General features: G+C 49.7%; 1 protein-coding gene across 1 annotated transcript in view; it reads right to left on the bottom strand.

The window, feature by feature from the left end:
• Positions 1 to 18,615, bottom strand: part of MN1 (MN1 proto-oncogene, transcriptional regulator) — a 34,520-nt gene extending 15,905 nt beyond the window's left edge. Inside the window, exon 1 of the mRNA XM_030230093.2 lies at positions 15,104 to 18,615. Within this exon, the coding sequence (XP_030085953.2) occupies positions 15,104 to 18,536 (3,433 nt within the window). The 5' untranslated portion in view covers positions 18,537 to 18,615. The remainder of the gene's footprint in view (positions 1 to 15,103) is intronic.
• Positions 18,616 to 26,887: the final 8,272 nt, after the last annotated feature.

Raw genomic sequence — 26,887 nt, 5'->3', positions numbered from 1 at the left:
AAATGGGCCAGCAAGGCTTCAACAAGAGAGTGAGAAAAATGGCAGCAGGAGCACCCATTACCCACAGGACTGCAAGGATAGGGGGATGGAGTCTGAGCTCAGTGTCTTAATGTACCCACCTTGCCTCCCTTCCTGGAGATCTTAAGCAGAAGGCAGCTGTGCTGAAGGAGTTAATCTTGCCTGGAACAACCGATCTCTGGTTTCTCAGAAACTCAAACGCTGCAGAGCTGGGCTTTCTGCTCCCTGCCTGCTCCTGCCTGCCCTGCCTGCAGCCTGACCCCTGACATTTCCACTCTGCTTCTCCCTGGCATGGAAAACTTAACCATACACAAACAAACAGGTTGGGAGGACAGATAAATGGAACAGAGGAGGAGAAAGGGAAGATTGCTCAGATTCCTTGTCAAGGCCCTGATTAAATAACAGCAGCACCACCAGATGTGGGTGAGGGGCTGGCATTTATCAGTAAACCCTGAAGTCTACAGCAAGACATCTCTGTTTAATTAATCCTGAAAGGGTCCCTTCCCCCTTCTACTTCCCAGGAAGGTTCTGAGGATCTGAAAGTTTAAAGACACAGCGAATCCTTTTTAGCTCTTTCCTTACAAAACACTAGGGCAAAACCACAGTCAGGATTTACTAATTCTGTGGCAAAGGCTTCCATTGCATGGACACATGCAGGCAACCCCCGCTGAGGGAGCATCTTGGATTCAGTCATACCTCTGAGGCAATACACCCATCATGTGACAGCTTTAGAGTGACCAGCTGGAAGCCTGCACATACGTAATCACAGCCAGGCATGGATCTGCAGGTCTCACCTGGACTCTTCTGCCATTCTTACACAATACCCATTTCCCAAGGGATAAGTCTCTTCAGTGCCTGATGCAGCTCTAGTGTCACCCATTTTTGTGCAGTTTTCCCACGGTGGCATCACCATCACCCAGCAATGGAAGAGTCTGCACATACACATAAAGCAAAACAAACTGCAAATGCTCTTGTCTCTGGGCTTTCACGTAGCTTGAGGAGGCTTGGGAGGACCATCCAAGGCACCTTCCATTTCAGGATGTCCCCTGCCCTTAGATCCAAGGTGAACACTGTACAAGTGCAGAACACCAGAGTTTAAACCATCAGCCATGAAGGGCCACAAACCTCAGCAGCAATAAGAGAGGAGCTCTGCTTTCAGGATGCCTTCATCCCACCACAATGCTCAAGAGAGCTGTAAGGTCTCTGAGGGTTCTAACAGCAATGGAAACTCTGGGCCCTAGAGAGTAGACAGACCACCAAACCCCAAAACAGCTTCCAACAGAAAAGGCCTCAGCAAGCACTTCCCAAAGCTCAACATCAGTCCTGAACAGGGAGCAGGGCAGGGAGGGTCTGGCAACAGTGCTCAGGCCTCCAGGTCAGTCACCTAAACCACCATTCACCCAACCATCCATCCAAGCAACCATCCAAGTGGTGGTAGAATTACAGAGATCAATTCTTTTTGTGTTATTGCAAAAAGAGAAAATGAAAAAGTAGCAGAAAATCTCTGTAATAATGACTTCTGGTCCAATAGGAAGCAAAAGAAGGGGTGGGGGGGAAAGGAAAAATTTAAAAGTCTAAGTTCAAATTGTAAAATAAATCTGTAATTCATATCAGTTTTATAAAATTCCCAGGAAAATACAAAGTCAAAACCAGTTATTTTCTTGAGGATCTATATTCTTAAATACCTGGTTTCAACATAATCTCTTTTTACAGAAGTACTGGGATGGGGGATGAACTGTAAGGAACTGAAAAAGGTCTCTGCCTACCCAAAAAAAAAATCATTATGCAATGACAAGAGACAATCCAGTCTATAATCAAAGACAGAATCCTGACATGTTCAAAGAGAAAATTATTGTAACAACAGTGACTTTGAAGATGTGAAGGATTTTTTTGATTGAAACAACGGCCATCAAGATTTTTACTGTAGCAGCCAATGTTTAAATGCATCACTCAGCATGCTGAGTTCCTGCAAATACACTGAGCACCAACACAAAAAAAACATGAAAAAAATTAAACAGTGACACCTAAGAAAGTCCCACCTAAAGTGGAACCAGGCAACACTCTCTGAGTGTGAACCACTTACACCAAGGAGCAAACACTCCTACTGATGGGCATGCTTGTCCCAGGAGTGAAGTTTTACAGAAGAGCCATGTCCCACTAATCCAAAACTTGCAAGTTACAAGGCACTATACTAAAATATTTAAATTTTTGACATTTGCTTCCAGGAAGTTGCATATTTGGCTGTAAAAGTCGTGATCTGCACTCTTTGCTGAACTAGTGTGATTCACAGAAAATGAATCACAAAAGGCAAGTTGGGTGACTAAAAAAACAGCTGTTCTGTAATGCACCTAACGAGCAGTATCAGATTTGCTGCTGTTTGATTAGGAAACTATCAGAAGATGACTATAAATACCCCTTTCAAAAACGGAATCTGGATTAAGCTCAGTGTTAGCTGGGTACTAGTCAGTCAGACTGCCTCACGCCTCTCCTGTATCTCACCTTTTAGGGGAAAGCCCAAGCACAGACCTCCTGAAGGGTAATTTGTCACAAAAATGATGCAAAACCTGTGCAGCATTACTACCACCAAAATTCATCTTTTTAACATGAAAATTTTTAGTTATATCAATCCTGTCCACTTCTCCATCATTATGAGCATTGCTTATACGTGAGAACCATTTTATTAAAACTATGATAGCACCAAACAATTTATTTAATAAAAGTACTTTCTCCACTGTAACTCAGCAGTGAAAAGCTCTTTAAAGCAGAGTCTATCAGCCCCACTTCTTCTACACACTTCTGTTCTCACCATTACATTAAAAACCATCCACCAAAAATGAAACCATTAAAAAGCATGAATACAGGTTTTGGTTTTCTCTTAGCTGGAATGGGCAAATCTTCCTGGGGGCATCTCCACTTCAGTTTCACAACTACCACAGAGGATTCCCCCTTCTTTCTTTCATTAGACATTTATGTATCTTCTGCAGAAAAGGAACACATTGAAACTGATGTCTGTGTGTTTTTGCTGATGTTGTTCCAGGCCATGCCACACTTGGACTCACCACCTGTGCCCCAAGTGTGCAACAGTGAACCAAGACAGGTTAAGGCCACAGTGGGCTTGGCCCTTCTCCATTTTTGGGTATTTTTGGCAGAAATTCCCTGGTAAGTGCCATGTTCATGTCCCCACTGCGTGGTGGCCACTGGCCAAGTAGTGGAGCTGTGAAAGCACAGCTGGCACACACAGCACACACCACCACAGTGACAGCCCAAATCCAGCTGTGACAGCAGGGAAAGGAGCACACCTTGTAATGGGACACCCACCTTAGAACCCAACATCTGTTTTTCAAGGAGTGCCCAGACAGCCCATGGAACTCAAACCCATAATATTTTAAAGCAGGGAGCACTGCAGCTAAAGACAGATCAATTTTGCCCTACATTTTTAAATGAAACTCTCCTGTTTTGGAAAGAATTTCATTAAGGTGAAAATATAATACAGAACTACCCATTTAGGAAGAATGTGCTATTAATTCTTAGCAGTGTATGTGGAAGGGAAAATTGCATTTTTATCTAAATGGTTTTTTCAGCATAACCCATTTCCAGTATTCTTTTACAGCTCAGTAGTGGGAACTTTTCACATTTCTATTTGAGCCAGACCACTGTGGAAGGCAGCCTTCAGTAACATGTCAAATATAACCCCTTAAAACATATTCCAAGAGAAGCTCCACAAACTGGAGAAAGGCCAGGAGAGCACACCTTAAAGGATGGCTGGAAAATAAAAGGAAAAAACCTCTCTCTTAAGGATGTAAGCCAAATTTTTGAGGGGGAGAGGAAAAAGGATGTGGTTTAGGGTGTATTTTTTTCCCTAAGGGCCAAGAAGAGTTTTGGTCTTCCCTCTCTTCTTCCTCACTTGAAGCAGAAACACCTCCTCTTTGAGGCAGTTCCCAGTCCCAAATGCACACAAAGAGCAAAATGGGGCCACGTTATCACTCTGAAAAAACGGACATTCTGAGCTGTAACATGCACACCAAAACAAGTGTATGCTATGAAAGACTCATTTTATCAGCATAAACAAATGCTCATTTCTCACTACAGTTTCATACCATTTGAAACTGAATATAATCCAAACAATAATTCCAAACAGCTGATGCTGGGATCCAAGTTTCCCTGACACACTGCCATCACACAGCAAGAACAACGTCAAGTAAAAGCAAAAGCAGATTCAGAACTGACTGCTTCGAGTTTTACCCCCTTTGCCTAATCTAGTACAAAGAAAAGCAACCATTAAATTGAAAGTTTTAAAAATTCTTCATTTCATCATCCAGGATCTCATACTCAAGCGAATCTAAACCACAACAGCACAGTGGTCCTGTGTTTAACAAACAAAGCCACTGACTTTTCAAGCACTGCAACAGGGCTCACTGAAGAAGCTGAAGCTCCGTGTTTTCGAAGCATTGTTCATTTGACATTTTTCACCTCTTTTATTTTTTTTCCCTGCATTGGCTTTTATTAGCTTACTTCAGAAAATTAGTATAACAAAAATTTTATCTTTCAAAACAGACATTTAAAAGTGGAGCAGTTATGGAAATACAATTGGACAATGAACAGTTTTTATTCCCTCTACCTCGCCACACTCCGCACAGCAAAGCAGTAATTACAGGAATCTACTTCTGGTTTAAGCTCTACAGTAAGCTCTTTCCAAATTTAAGGCCAGCAACCAACCCTTCATTATGCTTAATAGGTAGACATAAAACGTAATTGTATCACAATCTCCCAACGCACGTTCCCAGCTCTGAGGCTCACACGTGTCTGGCTCAAAAAAGAGATATTTTATCTGTTCTTTTTCCTTAAGAGAAACACTGCAGCACCATTGGCATCAGCCACTCGAGGAAAACTACACAAAACCCAAGAGGATCTGGAAAATTATTTGGAGTAAGACTTCACTGTGTTTTTAAAACCTCACATTTCCAAAGTGGTGTTGGTTGTTCTGCAGTACCAACAGGACCAGCAGGAGCCCTGGCACAGTCAGGAAGGACCGTGATCACCTGCCACAGGTCCCGGAGCACTGGGAGCAGCAAATTCCCTTCTGCCTTTCCCATTCTCACCTCAGCTAAAATAAGTAACATCAGGACACAGAACATGAACTGGATTTATCTACAGGACACACCACTTTGTCATGTAACATAGAACACAACTTTGATGCACAGAGTTTAAAAGCAAAGCTCACCCAAAATCACCAGGGCTGTCCTTCAGCTTTCCCCTGTTTCCCTGCACATTTTCCAGCCACCACCCTCACACCCACCCTGCCAACAGCACAAAGATCCGCCAAATGATGGGATGAAACTTCAATACTAATCCAGAAGGAATGTTTTGATATTCTCCCTTTTTTGTGATCTGTCTCTTTCAAAGTAGTTCAGACGAGATTTGAATTGTACTTGGGACAGCCCTTTTTTCCCTCTGCCTCCAGAACTATGGCATGGTAGGGAGAGCATAGGGAGCTGGGCTGCGTGTGGTTCCTCCCAGCACAAAAAGAAAAGTATGTGCCTATATTTAGAGGTGGAGAAGGGAGCTATAGCATCCAGGAAAAAAAAAAAAAAATCAATCACTGATTTTATCTTCAAAAAAGCATTTGTGTTTTTGGTTTGTTTAAATCAAAAATGTGCTGCAAGCATTTGACCCTATATCCAGCAACAATAAAATCTGTTCTATCACAAAATACCAGCTGCTCTGCACTTTGAATAATAATACTATTTTTAAAGGGTTTCAGAATTATTGTCTCATAGACTGTGGTATCTTTTATTACAATTACTGGGGAACTCCTTTTTTTCTTTTGTAGAATGCAATCAATAGGCCCATTTATTATCTTCTTGCTTTTAAAACTGTGTTTGGTCTGAAATTTTGGGTTACTTTTCAGACTAGGCAAAAAACATTTTTCAGCCTAATATTTGGTACCAATAAAAATTAAAACAATTGAATCAGATCAAAAATATCAGGATTATTAGATGCACACAGTTACCGGGCTGCCTGGCAGGTCTAAGAGACATCTTTTTTCTAATTATCAGTTCAGTACCACTCCAGGAGTAAGTCACACCAGGTGGTTGTGATCTACTGTGCAGCTCAGACCTGGGATCTGGGTCTTCCTCTCCCATCACCCAAGGGAGCAGGGAGGAGAAGCCCTCCTTTGGTGATGCTTCCAACCCCAGGCACTTGGAAGAGGCAAAAACCTTGCACCAAACTACTTCTGCAATATTGAAGTCTCTTTTCCTGTTTCTAAGGCTGACAAACCTATTTAGAAATTCACTCACACACAGATCAGAAGTGCCATAACTGGGGTTTGGGTTTATCTTTTCCATGAGAGGAGAAATGCTGCCCCGGAGAGGGCAATACAGCCGCGCCATCCTCACCAAACAAGGAATCCACTCAGAAATGAGATCACCAGATGGGACAAGATGCTCTCAGCCCTTCATTCCCTGCTCATACACACTTCCCAACCCAGCAGCATTCAGCACCAGTGTGCCTGCCTTTGCTGGGTACCCAAGTGCCCTCCAGTTCCACCTCACCAGCAGCCTCTGCCCAAGCCCTGGTGGCACCACCCCATGTTCCGGTGGTGAACCGGCAGCTGCCCAGCCCAACAATGCCTCTTTTATCTCATTTGGACAGTAAATCTTTAACAGTGGGAACATCTCCCAGGTTTCTAAAGCACCATGGCAATTTATGGTGCAATAAATATGATCTGAAACAAAAAATAATCCTAGAGTGGGACCTGAATATGGACTCCGCTGCACTCTAAATCACACGTGGACCCCACTGCCGGCAAGTACGACAGCGATGCCTGGACTGCCCGAGCCATCCAGCCAGGAGCAGGAACGCTGTGCAGACATTCCCTCCCTGCCTGAGCCATCCAGCCAGGAGCAGGAACGCTGTGCAGACATTCCCTCCCTGCCTGAGCCATCCAGCCAGGAGCAGCAACGCTTGGCAGACATTCCCTCCCTGCCCGTTCCCACTCACGGCCTCCCCTCCAACAGTGCAGGGGAGGGAGGGCTCAGCTCCATTCCCCAGGGAGCAGAAGTGCTTGCAATGATGCACAGCTGTGCCACAGCATCCTCTGCCTCTTCTGACTGCTCTCACCTGAGACCAAAAGGCTTTGAAATGCCATTATGGAGGAATATTATACCCACCCACCACTGCCTCCAAAAAAAAAAAAAAAATTAGTGGAAGATTTTTCTAGGAAAGAGGTCCTAAAATTCTGACCAGATAATAACCCCAGTCCAACCTCCATTTCTTATGTTAATAGATCAATTTACATATTTCTAGCAAAATGGTTTCAGGCTACATTATAAAAAAGAAAAAAGTCATGCCTTTCTTCTGAAACTGTATTTTGGGAGAGGATTAAGGAGGAAGGAAGGATATGACTCTTTCCAGAGCTTTGTAACGTATTTGCTTCGTGCAGCAAATTAATATTCTCAATTTTAACTCAGGAGTACATTCTTAATTAGGGTATGAAATGTTTTAAAATTTTCTTCACTTTACAAATGGCTGCTTTTTCAATTAACTGTGCTTCCCCAGCCTCAGGATGATCTTTCTATTAGCAACAGAATGCTTTCGAGTATTTTGTGAATACTAATTCACAAAATTAATTAAATGCAGACTTAACTCTGAAAACATATATTTTACCACCAAAAAACCCTGCTGTCTTCCAACTACTGACCGATCACAGGCTTTGCTGGGATCAAGGGGATCAAGTCCTAAAGGCCCAGCAGTCAGAACTGAAGGTAGGAGAGTTAAAAGGAAAAAAAAACAAAGTTCTTCATTTTGTATTTTAAATGCTCCAAACACAGAGGGGGATAAAAAAAAGATAAATATCCCAAAGTTCACACAAAGTGGCCGCGGGAGCAGGACTGTGGCACGTCTCTCCCACCGCTCACAGTCAGAGCTAGCAGAGCCCTTCAAGCTCCCACACGTGTTGTCCGTGTTTAAACTCAAATAAACTGTATTTATTTCAATGTAAAAAAATCTATCAAAGCAGCACTTAAACATAACCAGATTTCTGCTTACCAAACCAAAAAATGCTTTTTTTGACAAATGTTAAAAGCTAATAAAAAATGTAGACCGCCCAGCGTCATGCTTGGTGGTGTTACGTTAAAACACTGAACAGACACAAACAGATTTGCTGGAATTGCAAACAAACAGACATAAAGTGCCCCGCTGCAGGGTCTGGGCAGCACCTCAGCCTGCAGCCAGGACTCAGCTCCTGCTCAGGAGCTGCCCCTGACTGATGGGCATGTGCATCCCAGGGAGCGGCACCGCTGGCAGTGCCAGAGCAGCTCCTGCCCAAACGGGCAAGGCAAAACTTGGGAAAACGTTACTTCCAAATGGATCAGACCCAGTCCTACAGAGAGGGATGAGCCCAACGTCTGAGTCAAGCATCTCAAAAGGGCACAAGCAAGGAGCAAAAATACTCCTATGGCAATGCCCATGTTGCTACAAAAAATAACCCAAGTACAGGAAAGAAACACAGAACAGTGGTGACCACGTACTTTTGCATTGGTATGGATAGAAAGTGCAACACTAAGAAAGGCACATTTCTAGACCATCAAGTCTTAAAACTTATTACATCGACTAAGGGAAATGCATTCGCCCCATCCAGATGCTTTTGTAATTTGCCAGGAGATGAGCGGAACATGAAGCCTTAGAGGAGAGGGCACTGGCAGGGAGAGGAAAAGAAGGGGTGCTGAGGAGGGGAACAGTAAAGCAGTATCATCTAAGATGTTCTCTTTGAAGTACTAAGAAAGCCAGCTTGTAAAAATTAATGGATTAGACCTCCAGCTGTTCAATTCTCAGCTTTAAATTTAGAAGGCATTTGACTTTGGAACATTGGCACATAATCCATAAAATATATTTAAATTTGTAAAAAAACCCCAAAATCCTTTGAATTAAAAGACCACTAATAACTCAGAATGTTTTAACTGCACCAACACAAAAGCATCTGGCAAAGGAAAAGCAGCAAACTACAAAGAATCACAGTACTTTTATATAAGCCAGTCATCTAATCACTGTGTGTAAACTGGGTCTATCTAGAGAACAGCAAAAATTCAGAATCGCATTTTAAAAACTGAGAAATCTAACCAAGACCAGGAAGGTGAGGGCAGACCTTGAATTTCCTGGGTGATTCTACAGCTTCACCTATTTGATTTCCATAAGATTCCCCACGTCCCTTACCCAAGATCTGGTGCACAGCCAGCCATGTTCTGAACAACCCTCACTAACAGAGGCTCTCATTAAAAAACGCCTCTCAAAAAACAAAACTATTTCATATTTAAAAATAAACAACATAACGATCTTAAACATGTCCAGCAAACCTTAATCATGTGTTTACAGGTGCAAACATCTTTCTTTTCAAGGCTGTAGATTTTTCAATGGAAAAGCTGGACCAGCTGGGCAGGGAGGCGGATGCCGGCCGGAGCCGCGGCGCGAGGGCGAGGTGGCTCTACCAGCGCCTGACGCCCACCGCCCGTGCTGCCTGCATCCAACACGCTCCAGTCCGAAACAAACACAAGGACAACCCATTCTGTACTAGAGATAAAACAGGGAATGAGCCTCTGCCTCCAATCTGACAGGTCTCTTTCAATATTCTCAATGCGCTTGAGAAATTATGTCATGAAACGGCTTCTGGTATTTCGGTAAATTTAACGTTAACAAAGCATACGCGTTAGGCCACCTGAAGATTCATTTTAGAACTGGCTGTGCACTTTCTGAGGAGACTCTCCTCACACTCAGATTTAAAAGAAATACACGAGAAACCACTGACTGAAAATGTACAGTAATTTGTCTAGTACTAAAATTTTATATGGCCACATAAAGGCATTTTACTGTACCAAAACCTTTCCCTGGTATAGAATACTACCGAGGCTGGGAGTCAGCTGGTTCAAATAAAAGCAGCCTATTTAGTTTCAGGTTAGACTTTTGTTTGATGCCTTATTCTTTGTTCTACACAAGTAACAACAAATTGTATCTATAGACATTCTAATTAATAACGCTTTTTATCAAAATATTATTTGCAGTTCTATGGTCGAGCATTCCACTAGGTGATTGGTAAAAAAAAACAGGTGTTGTACCTTAAAAAGTAAAAGAAGACACAGTGTAATACATCACAGATCAAAATAAATCTATGCTGTCATCCAAGCTCATATATAAATACTAAGTCTAATTCATTTCCTTTTACATCATACATAAAGATCTGAAGCACATTCACACAGCAATTTCAAGAAATATCTCCCTCGAAGTCTGTCTCATGCAGATCCTCACACCAAGTGTGTGCAAAACAACCCCATTAAAACTCGACTTGCAATTGAGTGGGCCATCAGAAAATAACAGACTTTGGGGCAAGGAAGCACCAGGATGCAAACCAGAGAGGTAATCTGCATTCATTCAAACACAGATAGATTCTCTAGTGAAATGAGAACAGGTAAATCAGAGACCAAAAATTAAGCCACACAGACAGTGGATGCAAAGGCAAACACTGGCCACAGTTGTTACTGAAATGCCAATAAATTTACACATTTCTTGCACGAAATATTTTCGTATATTACAGCAAGAGGAAATACTACTGAAAATTCTGTGCCTTGCTTTTTCTAATATATGCCATAAAGGTCGACAAGCACACTGCTACAGAATGTTTATAAAACAAAGGAAAATATTTCTAAACAGAACCATTTTCTAGTAAAAAGTATTGAAAATTATAGTCAGTCGAGGTAAACAATGGAGAATTTCTATCATTCATATGAGGCCAAGCAGGGGCAAACCTTCCAATTTTTTTTTTTTAACAGGTTAGAAAAGTTTAAAGCGTTATATTAAATCCAAATCTAATGCACACCAAACTCTACCAGGATAAGTAGCGGGAGTGTTCTTCTCTGGTCACTCTGATTGCTAATCCAGATGATTTAATAGAGATGTAGATTTAATATATATGGAGTTTATTGTGTAACTTCAAGACAAAGGGAACAGCTCCTTTTTTCACTAAATTGTTAAAATTGTGTAAGTTTCAGCAGCCCAGTGAGACAAAGCAGCATCGGGAATCACAGCCCCCTCGCTGGAAAAGGCGCTGAGCTTTGCTGCTGAACTCGCTTCCACAGCGCTCACTACAACGCAGCCGCTCACAGCACATCGCTTGCAGTGAAGGTTCAGTGCCTGAAAAACCTCACGAGAGGTCTGACAAACTCAGTCCTGGTAAACAAACATAGTCCCTTGGTAAAGCCTCTAAAAGAACTAAGCAGTATTTAAAATAAAGCAGGCAGCAGAATGCACTGGAAAGGGAAAGAAAACAAAGGCTCCCGGCCGCATCTGGACCAAATTTGACCTTTGTTAATGTATTTCTAGTAATTCACAGATGTTACACACTGCTCCAGCAAGAGGGTTGGCCTGTGGGCTCATTCAAGTGACAGGTTCGGTGTAACAATGAAATATGAACAAAAACTCACAGATGAAGGCTAACGGTGCCGCGTGGCACGTGCCCGTCAGCCCGGACTGACGAGCCCAACAGCCACCGAGCAGCAAAACACACTCCCATCCTTTCCACCTGCACAGTTCTAGGTATATACTGATGTCTTCACCTGACATCTGCAGTATGGGACTTTCAAAATTTCAATTAAAAACAAAAAACCAAAACCCCACCAGCGCTTAATAAGTGGGTTTCTAAAGAATACTAATACACATTTCACTGAAGGGGAAATTGTTCTGGTTTGGTCAAACCAGGAAAAGCAAAAGCCCATTAAACTGGCCCCGGATTTTTAAGTGAATTTGAACTGGTTATTCTTTGTCAGCTAGAGCTGTGGTGTTGGAAGTCAAGACAACCCCTCTAGACTCAGTGTTATTTATCTCTCACTCCCAGCTCAAGCTGCTAGGCAGAGAAAAACACGAAATTCTAGAAAGCATTTTCAGGGGAAAAAAACCCAAAACCTACCAGCTACTTCACATAAAACATGTTGGTACAAGAAATGATGCATCAGAGAAAACTTACAGAAAACACATTTCAGGGCAGAGCCATGTCCAGGCAGCATTACTAATACAACATTCCGGAATGGAACGTGAACACATGCACAGAGCTCGCGGCAGGCCAGCGCTGGAGGTGTCACACCTCACAGCACCGGTGTCTGCTCTCAGCAACCTCCAGACCCACAGCTCACACAACTGCCAGAGATCAGTAAATCATTTTAATGCCATTATGGGAAAAAAGGAGAGCTCCGAGGAATCTGAGCAGCCATTAAAACAACTCAAGTTGTTTTCCCTATAACCTGCGCACTAACAGAGTATTTGAGAAGTTCCCGATCCTGCTGTATTTTGGGGAGCCTGCTCTTTCCTTCACGGCTAGCACTGAAGTCAGACCCTCTGGTCCTGAAGAGTGGCAGGCAATGGACAAAGTGCCCAGCACTGCACCGAGGGGAAGCTGCCCCCCAACACTCACCTCCCCTTCCTCCACCTCCCCGCACCTGAGGAGCCGCCGGTGCCAATCGCGCAGTGCCACAGTGGGAATAAATCCCCGACAGCTCTCACAGCAGGTGTAAATCAGAAGTCCCAAACAAGCCTGCACTGGGGAGGACCTTGGGTCTAATGCTGCTCTCACTATCGCTGCCCAGCCCCAAAAGGGTGCCCACCTTCCAGCATGGAATGCAGAGGAGCTGCCTGAATTTGGAGGAGTGCTGTCTGGAGCCTGCGCATCCACCCGGACACTGGGTTTCTGCTGGAACAAACACCACAGTGCAAATCCCAGCCCAGGGAGAAGGTTTCAAATCTCAGCCCATGACTAAATGAAGCCTTTTCTTAAACACTGTTTCACACACTCAGGGGTATGGCAATGTTAAGTTTCATTATTTCTACTGACCGAGGTGAACAGCCTGTTTTGTCTCACCCATTGTATCTTTATCATCTCTAACAACAGTTAAAGTAAATTCTCTGTGAGTCTGTATAAATTTCCTCATCCGAGGAACCAGCCCATTCAAATCCCTCAAGTGACTAAAGCATGAACCAACCCGAGCGCCTCTGCATTGTTGTGGAACTGGTTTGCTATTTTATGTTAAGCCTCTGAAATACTAAAACATATCCTTATATAGGAACACTGATTAAATGGTTTTCCTTCCAAGTGATGAACTGTTTTAACACCAACATTGTGGTTATCGCGACCAGAAAGCAATTACTTCTTTCACTAGCTGTTACTAAGAATAGCTGTGATCAAAGTGACTGGAGGAGTGCTGTTAAAAGACGCTGCAGAAGCATCGCTCCATATGACACACACACACACACAAAATATAGATCATTTTAAACCAAATTACACTTTTAATAAATGTGCTGTTCAGAATTAAATCGCTGCTCAGAATTTCTTTTAAATCGCTGCTCGGGATTTTTTTTTTCATCCAGGAAGTCGAGATCTATAGGAGAAGTTATTATTTCAAAATCTATTTCTAAACACAGCACATTGTGAGATCTGTGTATCTGCCTGTGTGTGAAAGTGCACACATAACGGGGTGCATGTGGTGTGAGAGAACGTATGTATGTGCTTGAGCCTGCCAAGGCAGAAGTAACAGGAACTGTGATTTGTGCTAACTAGCTATTGATCCAGTCAGATCTAGATGTTGTGTACAAGAAACAATAAAAGAGAAGGGGCCAGGAAGGATGCTGTGTGCAACTCCATTTAAAAATGGAAAAGAAGGGCCCCAAACAAACCAATTTATGTCCTTGCCTGGGTGAAGCATGGAGAATGCTGATGGGCTTCCTCGGGTCTGCCGTGCATGCTAAACACTCTGCTCGAAATGAGAGTCTCCTGCGCTGGGCATTAAACATGAACAAAGAGACAAACCGTGGGGGCTAGGATTCACGCTTCAGAAAGCCAAAGCTGCAAAGCCAACCAGAACCAGGTTAGGAAACAGCCCAGTTTCCTAACCAGCTCCCTTCTAATTTCACCAACAACTTTCTTAGCAAAATTACTAAATGTGGAGGGCTGTAAAAAGTCAGTTTCTACTACCAGAGATAATGAAAACAATTTAAAACTACACTGCAGTACCAAAATATCACCTTTCCTAGGCACAAATAATGAGTTTATATTGTATAAACTGCACACATGTATTTCTAGCACACCAAAACCCACCCGCCTGCCCTCAGATAGCAGGTACAGCATGTGCACCCATTGTAACAATCACACATACAGCTAGGCAGGTTGCAAAATAGGGATTTGATAAGATAAAATAGAAAGCAATTGAATCTATAATCATCCTTATCTTCAACAGCTTTTATAATAGAGGGTTTTCCATTAAAATATTTTTTCCTAAGCGTGGGGAATTATGATGCCCTCTGGACACAAGGAAGGATCAAAAATGACAACTAATGTCAAAATTAAACATCTGTCAACTAAGTAAGTTTTACACTAACAGTCCCAGAGCCTTATTTTAAACCGCTGTTCAGTTAAATCAAAAATAATTTGTTGCAAGCCATTCAGTTCAGTATCACACTGCTGTGGGCTCCAAATGCAAGCAGGGGGCACCTGGACCTGAAGGGGCAGAACTACCACCAAATTAATGTTTTTGTGGTTAGGAAAAACCTCAGTCACAGTTTTGGGAAAGTGGCTAGAAGGTTCAGCTGGCACCAGGCTCTGTGGGAGCCCCCTCCTCAGCACCCCATGCCTGGTGGGACCCTGCAGAAGCCCCCTCCTCAGAACTTCAGGCTGCAGTTCCCTTCTGCAGCATCCCAGGACCAGGAGCTCAGGTGAGGCTCACTGGGAGCCCCTCTGCTCAGCACCCACATCTACGCAATCTCTAGGAGCCATGATGGGGAGAGGGCTAGCAGTGGAAATGCCATGGGGCAGTTGTCACCTGGGCCAGTCAGGCAGCAAGCACTTTGTCCCTGACACTGCCCCCCCCATCAGAGCCACCCAGCATCCCAGCATCCTGCAGCCCCAGCCCAGACTGGGAACCCTGGCACCCACCAGGGGTGGAACCAGTGTGTGCCCAGAGTACCAGAGCAGCAGGCTCAGCATGTCCCCTTCCCTGAGCAGCCCACAACCACCCCTACCCCTGTGCCAGCACCCCTGTGGGACAACTGATACCTTCTTTGCTGGGGTTCGGGGGCTTGGGCTTCTCCCAGGGTGCCATGGGCTTGTCCTCCTCCTGCCCCTCCATCAGGGCCTTCTCTCCAGGCAGGTACCAGGTGGAGTTGTGCTCTGCCATCAGGGAGTCCAGGTCGATGGTGCTCATGGTGCCCTTGACACCCTCCGAGCAGCAGCTGCCCAGGTCACTGTCCCCATTCTGCCCCGCACACTCCCCCTTCTTGCTCTTCAACCCCAAGGGCTGGTCTTCCGAGATGCTGAACTGCTGCCGCTGGAGCTGGATCTGTGCCTGCAGGATCTCCAGGGGGTGGATCTCATCCTGGGCCGAGGTGCTCGTGGGGGTCCGCACCTGCTCCATGCTTGGCGTGCCAGGGTGAGCGCCCGCCGTGGTGCTGAGCCCATAGCTGTCGGGGGTCGAGGTAGATGTACTGAGAAGGCCAAGGGCCAGGGGCTTCTGTCCGTTGAGAAGTGCGTGCTCCCCACGGGGCAGCTTGGGGGAACCACCCAGCAGCGGGCTACGGGTGGGCTTGGAGGTGGCATTGTCGGAGCTGGAGGACACCTCGTCCTCGTTGCCATAGCTGGTGCTGACCTCGTCGGGAAAGTCCACGTGCGGGGAGCTGCCGTCTGACTTGGTCACGCTCTGGATGCCGCTGTCCAGGGAGGACATCAGGTCGGGCTGCTCCGCCAGCAACAGTTCACTGCCCTTGCCCCAGGATGGTGATGTCAGGGGCTTGTCATGAGGGGTGCCTCCGCCGCGCTCAGCGCCCGCAGCCCCCGGCGGGGCCCCCGCCGCCACCGGCACTGCCGGCTGCCCTGGGCTGACACCGGCTCCCCCGCCCTCGGCAGCTGAGAACTTCTCAAAAAACGTGCCGGGGCTGACGTGCCCACTGTCCCGTTTCCGGCGACCCCGACCCCGCCCGCCACCCGCCTTCCCCTCGCCACCGGCCACCGGCTCCAGCGCGTAGCCGGGCGAGAGGCTGCTCTCCGCAGGCAGCAGCGGGGCAGCGCCCGCTGCTTTGCCCGTGCCACCCCCACCTACTGGTGGCCCTGCTGGGAAGTAGTCCGGGGCAGCAGGTGGCGGGTCAGGCTCGGCCTGGCTGAGCTTGCGCTTGGCCTCGGCCGGGCTCTTCTTGTTGAAGGTGACGTTGAGGTTGGGAGCACCCAGACTCGCGATCATGTTTTGGCAGGCAGTGGAGAGGGCAGCCAGGCAGCTCTGCCCGAAGACATTGTCCTTGCTGGCCGCCTTGCTGAAGGAACCCAGTGAGAGGGCACCCAGCTTGCTGGCAGCGGGCCGCGGTGGGGGTGGCGGGGGAAACTCGGGTGGGGGCGGTGGGTAGGCACCTGGCGAGGCGCTGAGGGCAGGTGCAGCCCCATGGGCCGCCGGCTGCCGCGCTGCCGCCCCAAAGGGGAAGCCAGGCTGAGCGGCAAAGTCGGCGGGGCCACGGCGCTCAGCAGGGGCATTGGGCAGTGTCACACCGCTGCCTGGTGACTGCAGCTGCGAGAGGCCACCCATTGTGGGTGTGAAGGGCGGATGGACGCCGGGCGACGGCAGGGCCTGCGCTGGCCCCTCGCCTGCCATCCGCAAGGGCTCCTGCAGCCCCAACCCACTGGCACCCGGCCGGAAGAGCACGGCAGGGCCACCCGGCTGCAGGCCCAGCTCGTGGGGGGCTGCCTCGGCTGGTAGCCCGGGTGCTGCCAAGCGCCTCGGCAGCAGCTCCCCGGGCGGCGGTGGCCCTGCGAACCAGGCGCTGTCGGGGGCCAGGTGCGGCGCCGGCGCATCGAAGCTGCGGCCGCCACCAGCCTCCCGCTCGAAGGCTGGCGGGGGCAGGCTGCCGGGTGCGCCCACCTCACCATGATGCCCCAGCTGCTGCAGACTGGGCGGCCGCAGGCGCTGCTGGCTTCGCGAGGCCATCTGCTTCATCACCAGGGCCGCGTTCTGGCGCTGCGCCAGTGCCGGGTGCTCAGGGCCGCCGTGTGGCAATGGGCCCCCAAAGGCCTCAGGTGCCGGTGGGGTGAACTCGCCCGGCAGGCCAGGGTAGGCCGTCGGGGAAAGGTGACTCTCCATGGCCGGGCCGTGCATGCCGCCGCCCCAGGAGGCACAGCGCTCGACGCCAGGAGTGTTGGGGAAGTCAAACCGCGGCCTCTTGGCGACGCTCACGTAGGGGGCATCGAAGTGCTGCAGTCTTTGATTTGGTGGCTGTTGCGGAGGAGGGTGCTGCATATTAAACACGGGGTCGGTGTAGGGATGCATATTCCTGTTCTCCAGTCTGTGAATAGGGTATTCAAACTGTGCATGCTGGTTCTGCATTATGGGCCCATTGTCCTGCAGGTTGGAGTTGGGAGCGTTGGCTTCTGTTTGCTGTTGCCTAGGGATGGCTGGCGGGCAGGAGTTCTGTCTGGCCAGCAAGCCCGGCGGCTGCTGCGGTGCTTGCGGTGGTGGTGGCGGCTGCTGCTGCTGCTGCATCAGCGGGTGCCTGGCGTTGGCCCCCGGCTCCAGACTGGCCGACATCTTCCGCGCCCCCCCGAAGCGCTCGAAGAAGACGCCGTGCTGCTGCGGCGGGTGCGCCTTGGCCACGGCCATGCCCGGCGCCCGGGGCAGGGCGGGCGCCCCCGCGAAGCTGCCGCCCGCCGGCACCTGCCGCCCGCCGCCGTAGTGCGGCAGCTGCCCTTCAGGCTCCGACGGGGAGAAGACGGGCAGCTCAAAGTGGCTGGCAGGGCCGTCGCCAGGGTAATTGTATTCCAGCGAGTCCACGCCGCCCTGCGCCGGCAACCGCCGCGGCTCCAGGCCGTGGGGCTCGGAGGAGCCGGCCGCCGGCAGCCCGTGGAAGGAGGCAGCGCGGTTGGGGGACTGGTCGAGGGGCAGGCAGGGCGCCGGCACGGCGTGGCTGGCGGCGCCGGCGCCGTGGTGCTGGAAATCGGGCAAGGTCCCGGGGCGCTGCTGCCCGAAACCCTCGCCGCTCTGGCCCTCGGCCATGTGCTCGTAGCCGTCGGCGAACGCCGTCTGCCCGCCCAGCGCACCGCTGTAGCCCAGAAGGCGCCCGCCGTGCACGCAGGAGGCGCCGGGGTCGGGCCCGAAGCCGCCGCCGAAGTGCGGGGGGTGCTGGTGCGGGTGGGGGGCGCCGCCGGGGCCGCCGTGCGGCTGCTGTCCGCCGAAGAAGCCGTGCACAGGCGGCTGCATGCCGCCGCCGTGCAGCTCGGCGGGGCCGCGTCCCGGGAAGCCGTAGCCGTCCCCGGCCAGGCTCATGTTCATGCCCAGGAGGGGCGGCTCGCCCAGCGTTCCCAGGGCCGGGTCCGCCGGTGCTGGGCCGCCGCCGGGGAAGGCCGGCGCCTTGAAGTGCGCGCTCATGCTCAGTCCGGGCTGGCCGAAGCCCCGCTCCGCCTGCCCGCCGTTCCGGCCGCTGTTTTGCGGCTCGAACTGCTCCAGCCCGAACATCCTGCGCGGCTCCTCAGCAGGGCATGGCTGCTCCGCGCCTCTCCGCCGTCCCGCTGCCCGCCGCTCCCCGCAGCTCCGCTCCGCGCCACTCGGCCGCCCCTGCTCACATCCTGCCGCGCCGCCGGCACCGGCCGCTCGCCCGTGCTCACCCCGCCGCTCGCCGCTCGCTGCTGCCCGAGAGCCGACGGGGCGGCGCGCCGCCGCTCACAGGCTCCGGCGCCCGGCAGCTGCGCGCCGCATCGCCAGCCGGCCGTGCGCTCCCGCGGCTCGCAGCGCTCCGGCGGCGGGGCCGGGGCGCGGGGCCGGGCGGGCGCTGCGAGGGCTGCGCCGCGCTCCCCGCGCGCTGCCGCGCTCTCACCCAGCGCTGGCGGAGCAGCAACAAGTTTTGCATTTCAGCGATGAATTTCAGCCATCGGGGCTGCGCCAATGAGCGCCGCGGTCCGGGGCGGGGCTGCCGTTAAGGTGGCTCCGCCGCCGGCCCCGTGCCCCGCCCGCACCGCGCCCCGCACCGCCCCCCGTGCCCAGCGGCGTCGCTGCTCCCGCGGCGCACGGAGCGCCGGCGGACGGGGAGGTGCGTGGTACCTCGGGGTCCCGGAGCGGGGTCCTGAAACGGGGCAAGGGGCACTGGAGCTGGTACCAAGTGGCGGGTGTGGGGAGCCACTGCCCGCTGGGGCGAAAGCCGCCCGGCAGCCCCGAGCCCGGGGGAACAGCAGCGGCCCCGCCGGCCCGCCCCGAGCCCGGCATCGCACGGAGCCTCGCGGGGAGCGGGCGCTGCGGCAGCGGGGGTAGTCATAACCCCTTTCCCCCGGAGGGACAAACACCCACCAGACCAAGGGGCCCACAGATCGCCGGCGGGACACGGTGCTTCAGGTGCTCGCGGATGCACATGTCGATAGTTTAAAGAAATAGTAATGAATATTGCTCCCACCGAAAAAAAATGAGATCTATAAATAAGCGGCTGAGGACTGTTTGTATATGGCAGGAGAGTTTTAACGGGATTTTTTTCTGCAGGATCAGGATGCTGCGCTGTGATTAAATATTGATTTTGTGTAATTAGTTTTCATGTGAACTATCCTCCTTGCTGATGGCCTGGAGATTTCAGAACTGGCGAAGAAATGGAATTGGACGTGGAAATTATTACTTAGCGAAGTGACAAGGGGGGGAAGAGGGGGGCGCGGGGCTCGAGCTGCGGGGGGGGCACCGGGGTGGAAAACGCAGCACGCGCGAAGCGACCGCGGCACAAAGGAACGAAGGGGATGTCTCGCTCCTCGCCACGGGAACGGCGGCAACGGAGGGAGGGGGCTGAGGGAGAGACGAGGCCGCCGGCCCCTGCGCCGCGTCCCTGCATAGGGTCAGCGGTCCGGACCGACGGCAGCGCCGGCCGGGACCCAACACCCGGCGCTGCTCCGGGTCAGAGGCGGCCCCGCGCCCGGGGCTCCCCCAGCGCCGCCGCCGTCGCTCCCCCTCTGCGCCTGCGTGCGCGCCGTCGGAGCGGCTCTTCCGAACGGGCACAGCGCCCCCTGGCGCCCGCCAGGGCTCCGCCGCACCCCCGCCGGGCGGAGAGGCCCCGCTCCGTACCCCGCTCCGTGTCCCCGCCGGCCGGAGAGGTCCCGGTCCGCGTCCCCGCCGGGCAGACAGGGCCCGCTCTGTGCCCCGGTTCGTGCCCGCGCCCCTCCTTCGCCCTGACGGCGGTCGGAGAGCCCCCGTTCCGTCCCGGCGGTGGGCAGTCGGGCCGGACGCGGCGGGTCGGGACCCGCGAGCATTCCTCGCCGCGAAAGGGCAGGGTCGGGTGCGGGGTATGCCGGGCGGAGTCGCCGGGAGCGACTGCATGGATTCGTCTTGGGGCACCGGTGCCGCCGCCACTCCCTTCCCCGGCCCGTCCTGCCGCTTTTCTGGGGGCCCTGGGCGGGCAGCCCACCTCCCCGGGATGCCGCCGCTCCCTCTCAAGCCTCTCCTCGCCGTGGGCACAGAGCGGCCTTAGCCCAGCGGCGACATCGTCCCCGGGGCTGCACCCCGCACCTCCAGTCCGTGCGCTGCACCAGCGGCTCAGCCCCGCTCCCTCCAGAGCCACCCCAGCCTCGCTGGAAAAGTCAATCTTGCTGAAGTCTCATCCCCACCCATGGCTTGGCCCAGCTCGCCCAGCACCACTCCTTCTGTGGACTTTGGTGGGAGCCACATGGTGTCCATAACTGGACAATGGCAAACATGGAAATAATCTCAGCTGAAGTATTCTGGCAGTAAAAACTGAGCTGCTTGGAATGGCAAGGTCGGACACCAGCTGCAAGGTTCTGCTGGCCCGTGGTGTGCATGTGGGAAGGTTGCTCAGCCTGTTTCTAACATGAGAGGTGCTCTGGGACTGCCAACCTGGCCCACAGCTCCTGGGGTCCAGTACAGAGCTGGGAGCACTGGTGGGAGCATGGCCCTGGGCTGGGGCCAGCCAGCACTGTCAGGTCAACCATGTCACAAAGGGTCACAGCCCCCAGCCAAGGAGAAGGAAGCCTCTCTCAATCAGACCAAACAGTGAAAAGTGTATTTTACAAAACATATTTTTACTTTCATTCTTGGGGTTTTGGTCATCTTGGGGGAAGCAAGGAAAGGCATTATTTAAATAGTTGTAGCTGCTGGGGATTATTTTCTAAATTAACAATAGTAATTGTGCCTGCCAAATCCAAAGTTGAGGGGATTCATTTATTTCAACTCTCCAGACAATAGCACAATTTTGGGTTTCATATTGCAAGCTCTGAAAACCAAATAGTGGGACTGATGTTTAAAAAAAATAATTCAAACAACATCAATTCATCAGACTTAAATCCAGCTCTTTCCACTGTGGCAGTTTAACTTGCACTTAGAAAAGTTGCTGCTCAGCAAAAAAAAAAGAAAAAAAAATCCTTTTTAACAAAATGAATGCATCATACATAAAACATCACGGACCATACAATTAGTAAGCAAATGTAAGAGTTCAGCTCAGTTCATAATTATTCAGCAAACCTATTCAGAATGATTTTTTCTCCCTCCAGCAATCTACTGTGTGGGCTCATTACCACTGAAAATCTAACGAAGAAACCACCACAGAAACTGCACAAAATAAGCCCATATGCTCAAGACACTTTAGCTCAGCCAGCCCTTAGCAAGAGCCTCTTAAACCCTGACACGGAGGGAACACTTCTCTGCGGTGTTTGCACTCCCAGCTCTCCAAAGGTGTCCTGTCTTTAGGGCAGCTCCAGGTACTTCATTTGTAGCCACTTCCTTGTCCCCCGTGCTGCCACCAACGCCTGCTCCGTGTCACACAGCCCCGTGATGGGCTCTGTCCCCGGAGATGAGGCTCCCAACAGCCTCTTCACAAAAGAGCTGATGGGTTTTTCCTGGCTAGGATTTCCCTTCCTAGCAGGGATATTCGGTGTATCCCTGTACAAAGGAATTGTAATATCTTGAAGGACAGGTCTCCAAATCTGGCAGCTGACATTTTCAGGGAAGTTTTCAGCATTTCTGCCTGGAACAGTTTAGGGAAACTATTGCATCTCCTGTCTCTCAAACTGCAGCGAAGGTGGTGGTGGAACAGACGCAGGAGGCAAATGTGTAAAATCATTAGAGGAGCTTGTGAGTGCGGGGAGCGCAGAGCCAGCTCCCGAGGGAGGGCGGCGCTCCGCAGGGGATGGATGTGTCTGTCTGTCTGTCTGTGTGCATCTGCTCGAGCTCCTGAGAACAGAAGGGGTTTTGGGTGAGGAAGGGCTCTGTTCTGGGCAGGTCCCAAGACCCAGCTGTGCCCAGAGCAGGCGGACCTGCCCTGCACATGGTGCCTCACAGGGATTTGCTGCCAACACGGTCACACTGCTGAGCTGGGAGGCACAGCTAAAAAGCAGCATGTAGGCACTGCCGGTGATCTGTCCTCTGCCACCCCTTGTCCTTCCCTGCTTGAGTGTCTGGAGGTGACATGGTTCGTAATTGAGATTAAAGACAATTTCATCTGCAAAACCTGATTTGCATTCAGTTTCTGGGAAGTTCACCTTGCTGGTGTAAAAATTTCATGCTTAGTTTTACCAACAATATGGTTTCTGAAAGACTGAACCAAATCCCTTCAGATGCTTTACTGCTTCTCATTTTTAAAAATGCATAGCTGAATAAACAGAGTTAAGGGACTGAAACCACCTCAGTCATTTCCCATAGGAGTAGACAGCAATTTTAGAACTTGTCCCTTCACAGGGATTTTCCTGTTTGGTTCTTCTGCAAGGTTGGTTCAATTGGTTCTAGTTCCTTTACATGGCTGCAACCTTAAGCTGCGTATCTTTCCTGTTTGGGTTCATGATATTTTCACAATATCAGTAGAGTTTTCCATTGCTCCAAACAGCAAACAGCCTTTTTTTTTTTTTCCGATTTAGTATATTGGGTGCTGTTAATACCACTTTGGTGAAAATTTTTGCAGCACATGGGGTACTTTGGTGTACATATAATGAACACCAAAAATATGTTTTGATTGAACATATAATATGGATGACTGGAAAACAGGATAGTCCTAAAAACCATACAACACTGAGAGTGTGCATTAGTAAAAACATAGGAAACCCTAAAGCAATTTATATATATAGCACAACAGAAATAGACAGAAGTAGTGAATTAGTTTGACTACAGGAAAAGTAAAAGTTTTACATTTCCTAAAATAGCTCAGTGAAACATAAATAACAAAATGGCACCTCTCTGTATGGCTAATTGGTGTTTAACTCTCCTCAGTGTTTTATGGTGGGAGTTTGTGTGACCAACTTTGTTCTGCTGTTTTCCTGAACTTGAACCAGGTGGGAATTTATATAGGTGTGGTGGAGCCAGAACAATCTTTGAGCATCTGGAAAGTCTGGCTCACTGTGGGTGATGCCAGAAAACCACCAAAGTTAATTCATTTTTCATCATCTTATAAATTGAATTACTGTGAAAGGAGAGAGCCAGAGGGTGTTTTATAAAGTCCTGATGACTTAATTTCCCCTAAGTATTAGCTTCAGGAGAGCACTTGCCTTGGTGGTTCCTCTCCTCATCCTGCCATCCCCTGGGATGTCACACACTGCGGTCCCATCCTGCCCGGACAGCACTGCGCACAGCAGGGCCACTGGTGTGGGTTTGGAAGTCACTGGTTCTCAGGAGGTCACCCCCATCCCTGGGGACCAGGCTGGCTTCTCCTGAAGAACCTCCCCCAGGGCTGTGTGTCTGAGCATCCCCCACATTCCTCAGTGCCCTGTGACCTCTGCCATCCATCCCATTCCAGCCCTCAGGGCTGGGGACATGCTCCAGGGCTCCCTGCCTTCGTCCCCTGACCTCCTGGCTCTGCTGGAGAACACACTGCACATCCTGGGGTGACAGATGCTCGAGACCACAGGGCCCAGAACTCAAACCACCAGGCAAATACAGCTGCTCCTGTGTTTGCTATCTATCACGTTACTTCATAAGGTTTAACAGCACAATGTGCGTTCCTGAGCCACTGGTCAACCTTGGCTCACAGTCCTGACTTTTCCAATTTAAATCAAGTGCCCCTGCCCACACACTGTAGGGAAGAGGCATCCCAAGGCATCGAGCACCCTGTCCAGCAGCATGAATTCACCTGCCCTGCCTAAACAATGATTTGCTATTTGCTTTCCAGCAGGAATTATCCAGCACTACTGGCTGCTCCTCACAGCTGGCCCGGCTGCCCCTGGCCTCGCCCAAACCTCCCGTGTCCCTACCAGAGGCACAAAGGGTTAACGATCTCCTGCTGCCCCTAACCATCGCTCCTCCACCAGCACGGCCCCTCAGCATCTGTACAAAGGGCCTGATTTAATCCGGGTTGCAGACGACTCACATTGTACTCGCAGCCTCGGAGTGATGTTGGGTGATCAGGTTTCCAACTAATATCCAAGGCACAGCCCGAGCACTGAGCGGGAACAAAGGCACCTTTGTTACTGAAGAAAAAAAATCCCCTGAAGATATTAGCAGTGCAGTAGAGTTCAAACTGTTAAATGATTCAAATATTATTTAATGAATACATTTGAAATGAGGTCTCACAACCCAGAACACTTTTTAGATCATCATTTACAAAGAGCCGCCTCTTCGCTTACTTCTTTATGAAGTTGCTGCTTTCAGATTTCAATTATGGTCATTTTGCTCCCAGCCTTTTTCAGGGACTTCCCATGTTGGTGTGGCTCAGTTCTTTTTATGGTGCAGTTTAGCTAGTGACTACTGGGTTTTTCAGAAGTCCTGATAATCACATTCCTTTAATTTACCTTGGACCGTGTGAGAAACAAGGAAGACAAAGTCTTTTGCAAAAGGAGCAACAGCATTAGTGTTGTTCAACAGGGTGCTAAAGCCAAGCTTATAAAACAGAAATTTGGTAAATAAACATATCAAGATTTTAGCTGGGACTGAAGAAGCTCTATAGTTCAGGTTCAACTAATACCTCAAATTTCTTGTGTGTCTTGGATATGCAATTCTAAACCAGAAAGCCATGTAATTTTAGAGAGAAAAATTAAAGAATAAAGGTAGATAAGGCTCAGGAAAGAAACATGTCTCCAACCTGATGAATAAAGTTTTAAAATTAAATTTGAACTTCCTGTGCTTATAGCAATAAGAAATCCAAAGCTGCTCTGAAGCATGGACAGCAGATATTGTCCCTAAAGAGTAACAGCAGCACATATGGGGCTGTGCTGGTGCCTGCTGAGAGGTTTTTAAAAAATACAGCATAACTAACAAAAGTGGGGAAAGAGCACCAAACAAAGTGACTACAAGAATCAGAACAACTACCAGCATACCAGCAAAAAACAGCACAGGGCAGTGGCAGAAAGACCTCCAGACTCTGTCTCCAGGTGTACTGCAAAGAAATCACCTCCCCTCACATGAGACACCCTCCTGGCTCTGCTGCCAGGGGCTGGGACCTCAAATAGCCTCTGCTGAGCAACACAGGATTTCACTTAACTCACATGAAGGGTCCTCATGCAGGTGATGCCTCAGGTGGAAGCAATTGAAAATTTGCCTCCAAAACCTGTGCTTGACCCATTATCATCATGATCTTTAAAACTACTGTGCCAGAACTGTGGTAGGGTTTGCACACTGAACTCTGCCCACAGCAGGCAACAAGGAGAGGAGAAGGCTCCCAGGAATAAAATGTCTGCAGCCATCACTCTGGATAATCTCTGCTTCCTGACAATTATATGCTGTTGATTAAAATTAATTTTTCATATAAATTCAAGCAAGTAGAAAGTCTTTCATTAAAAGTTACAAAACTTCAAAGAAAATATTTTCCCAATGACTTCATCAAGACAGAATTCAATGGAGAAGACTCTTAGATCATATGAACTGAATTAAAACCACAGCAACAGCCCCGTGCTTCAGATTTTGCCATGAAATCATGGCACTGCATTTCAAGGACATGATAGAGCTCCTAAACATAGCTGCATCAACTGAGGCTTGGAAATGTAAAGTTGTCTTACAGGCCATTTTCAGATTGCTCAGAGTATTTAGAAAGGCCTGAGGGTGGAAAATCCCAAAAGACCCAAAATCTCAGCAGATTTTTTTTCCTGACATTTCTCAGTCTACATGTAAAGGTAATAGACAGAAATCATTCTCCTTTCTCTTCAGGGATTAAAAATCCTCCAGAAAAAAAGCAAATTCCTTACAAGTCTCCTTTAGATCACACTTGTGTACAGCCAAGTGATGGATTTCAAAGGTTACTGCTGGAATATGGTTCCCAGCAGTCTATTGCAGTGAGTAACTATCACGTTTACATATCCATTACATCAAAACTACGTTACACTTCCACTGCTTCCTGTTGGTTCACCATCTGGAAGCTTAACAAGCTGGTAGTGAAGACAGAATTCAATTCTGCATTTACCAAAGGAGCTGTACAAGCTTTGCAGCAGGTGATTGCATGAGCTGAGGAGGCAGAACCCTGCCCCAGAGCCAGCACTGGGCCCACAGCTCAGCCAGCCCAGGAATGGGACCCCAGGGAGGGACACCCAGGAGCCCCTCAGCACCTCTGATGCCCTGTGGGAGGCACCTCCCAGCTGCAGCCCCTCCTCATGCCCAGTCCCACCTCTGCCAGCCCAGCACCTGACAGTGGGCAGCCACAGCACAGAGTCCTCCCAGCTCAGCTGTGCCAAGGTTCCAGGTGCTACTCAGCCTGAAATCCCAAACCAAACCCAGCCCCGAGTGAGAGCAGCCTTTGGGACCCCAAACACCAGCTCAGGAGCAAAATGTCAGTGCCTGAGATAAGAGACAGAGCTTTTTATGATCAAATTTATTTAATTAAATTTCATTGCCTGCTTTACTTGTCAGTTGCACCAGAGACTGCCAAAGGAAACAAAACATTGTACATTCACTACAAGAATCTCTCAAATTTT

The sequence above is a fragment of the Serinus canaria genome, chromosome 15 (assembly GCF_022539315.1).
Source record: "Serinus canaria isolate serCan28SL12 chromosome 15, serCan2020, whole genome shotgun sequence".
Classification (NCBI taxonomy): domain Eukaryota; kingdom Metazoa; phylum Chordata; class Aves; order Passeriformes; family Fringillidae; genus Serinus; species Serinus canaria.
The sequence above is the reverse complement of the archived record's forward strand: the minus strand, read 5'-3'. Positions and strand labels throughout refer to the sequence as shown.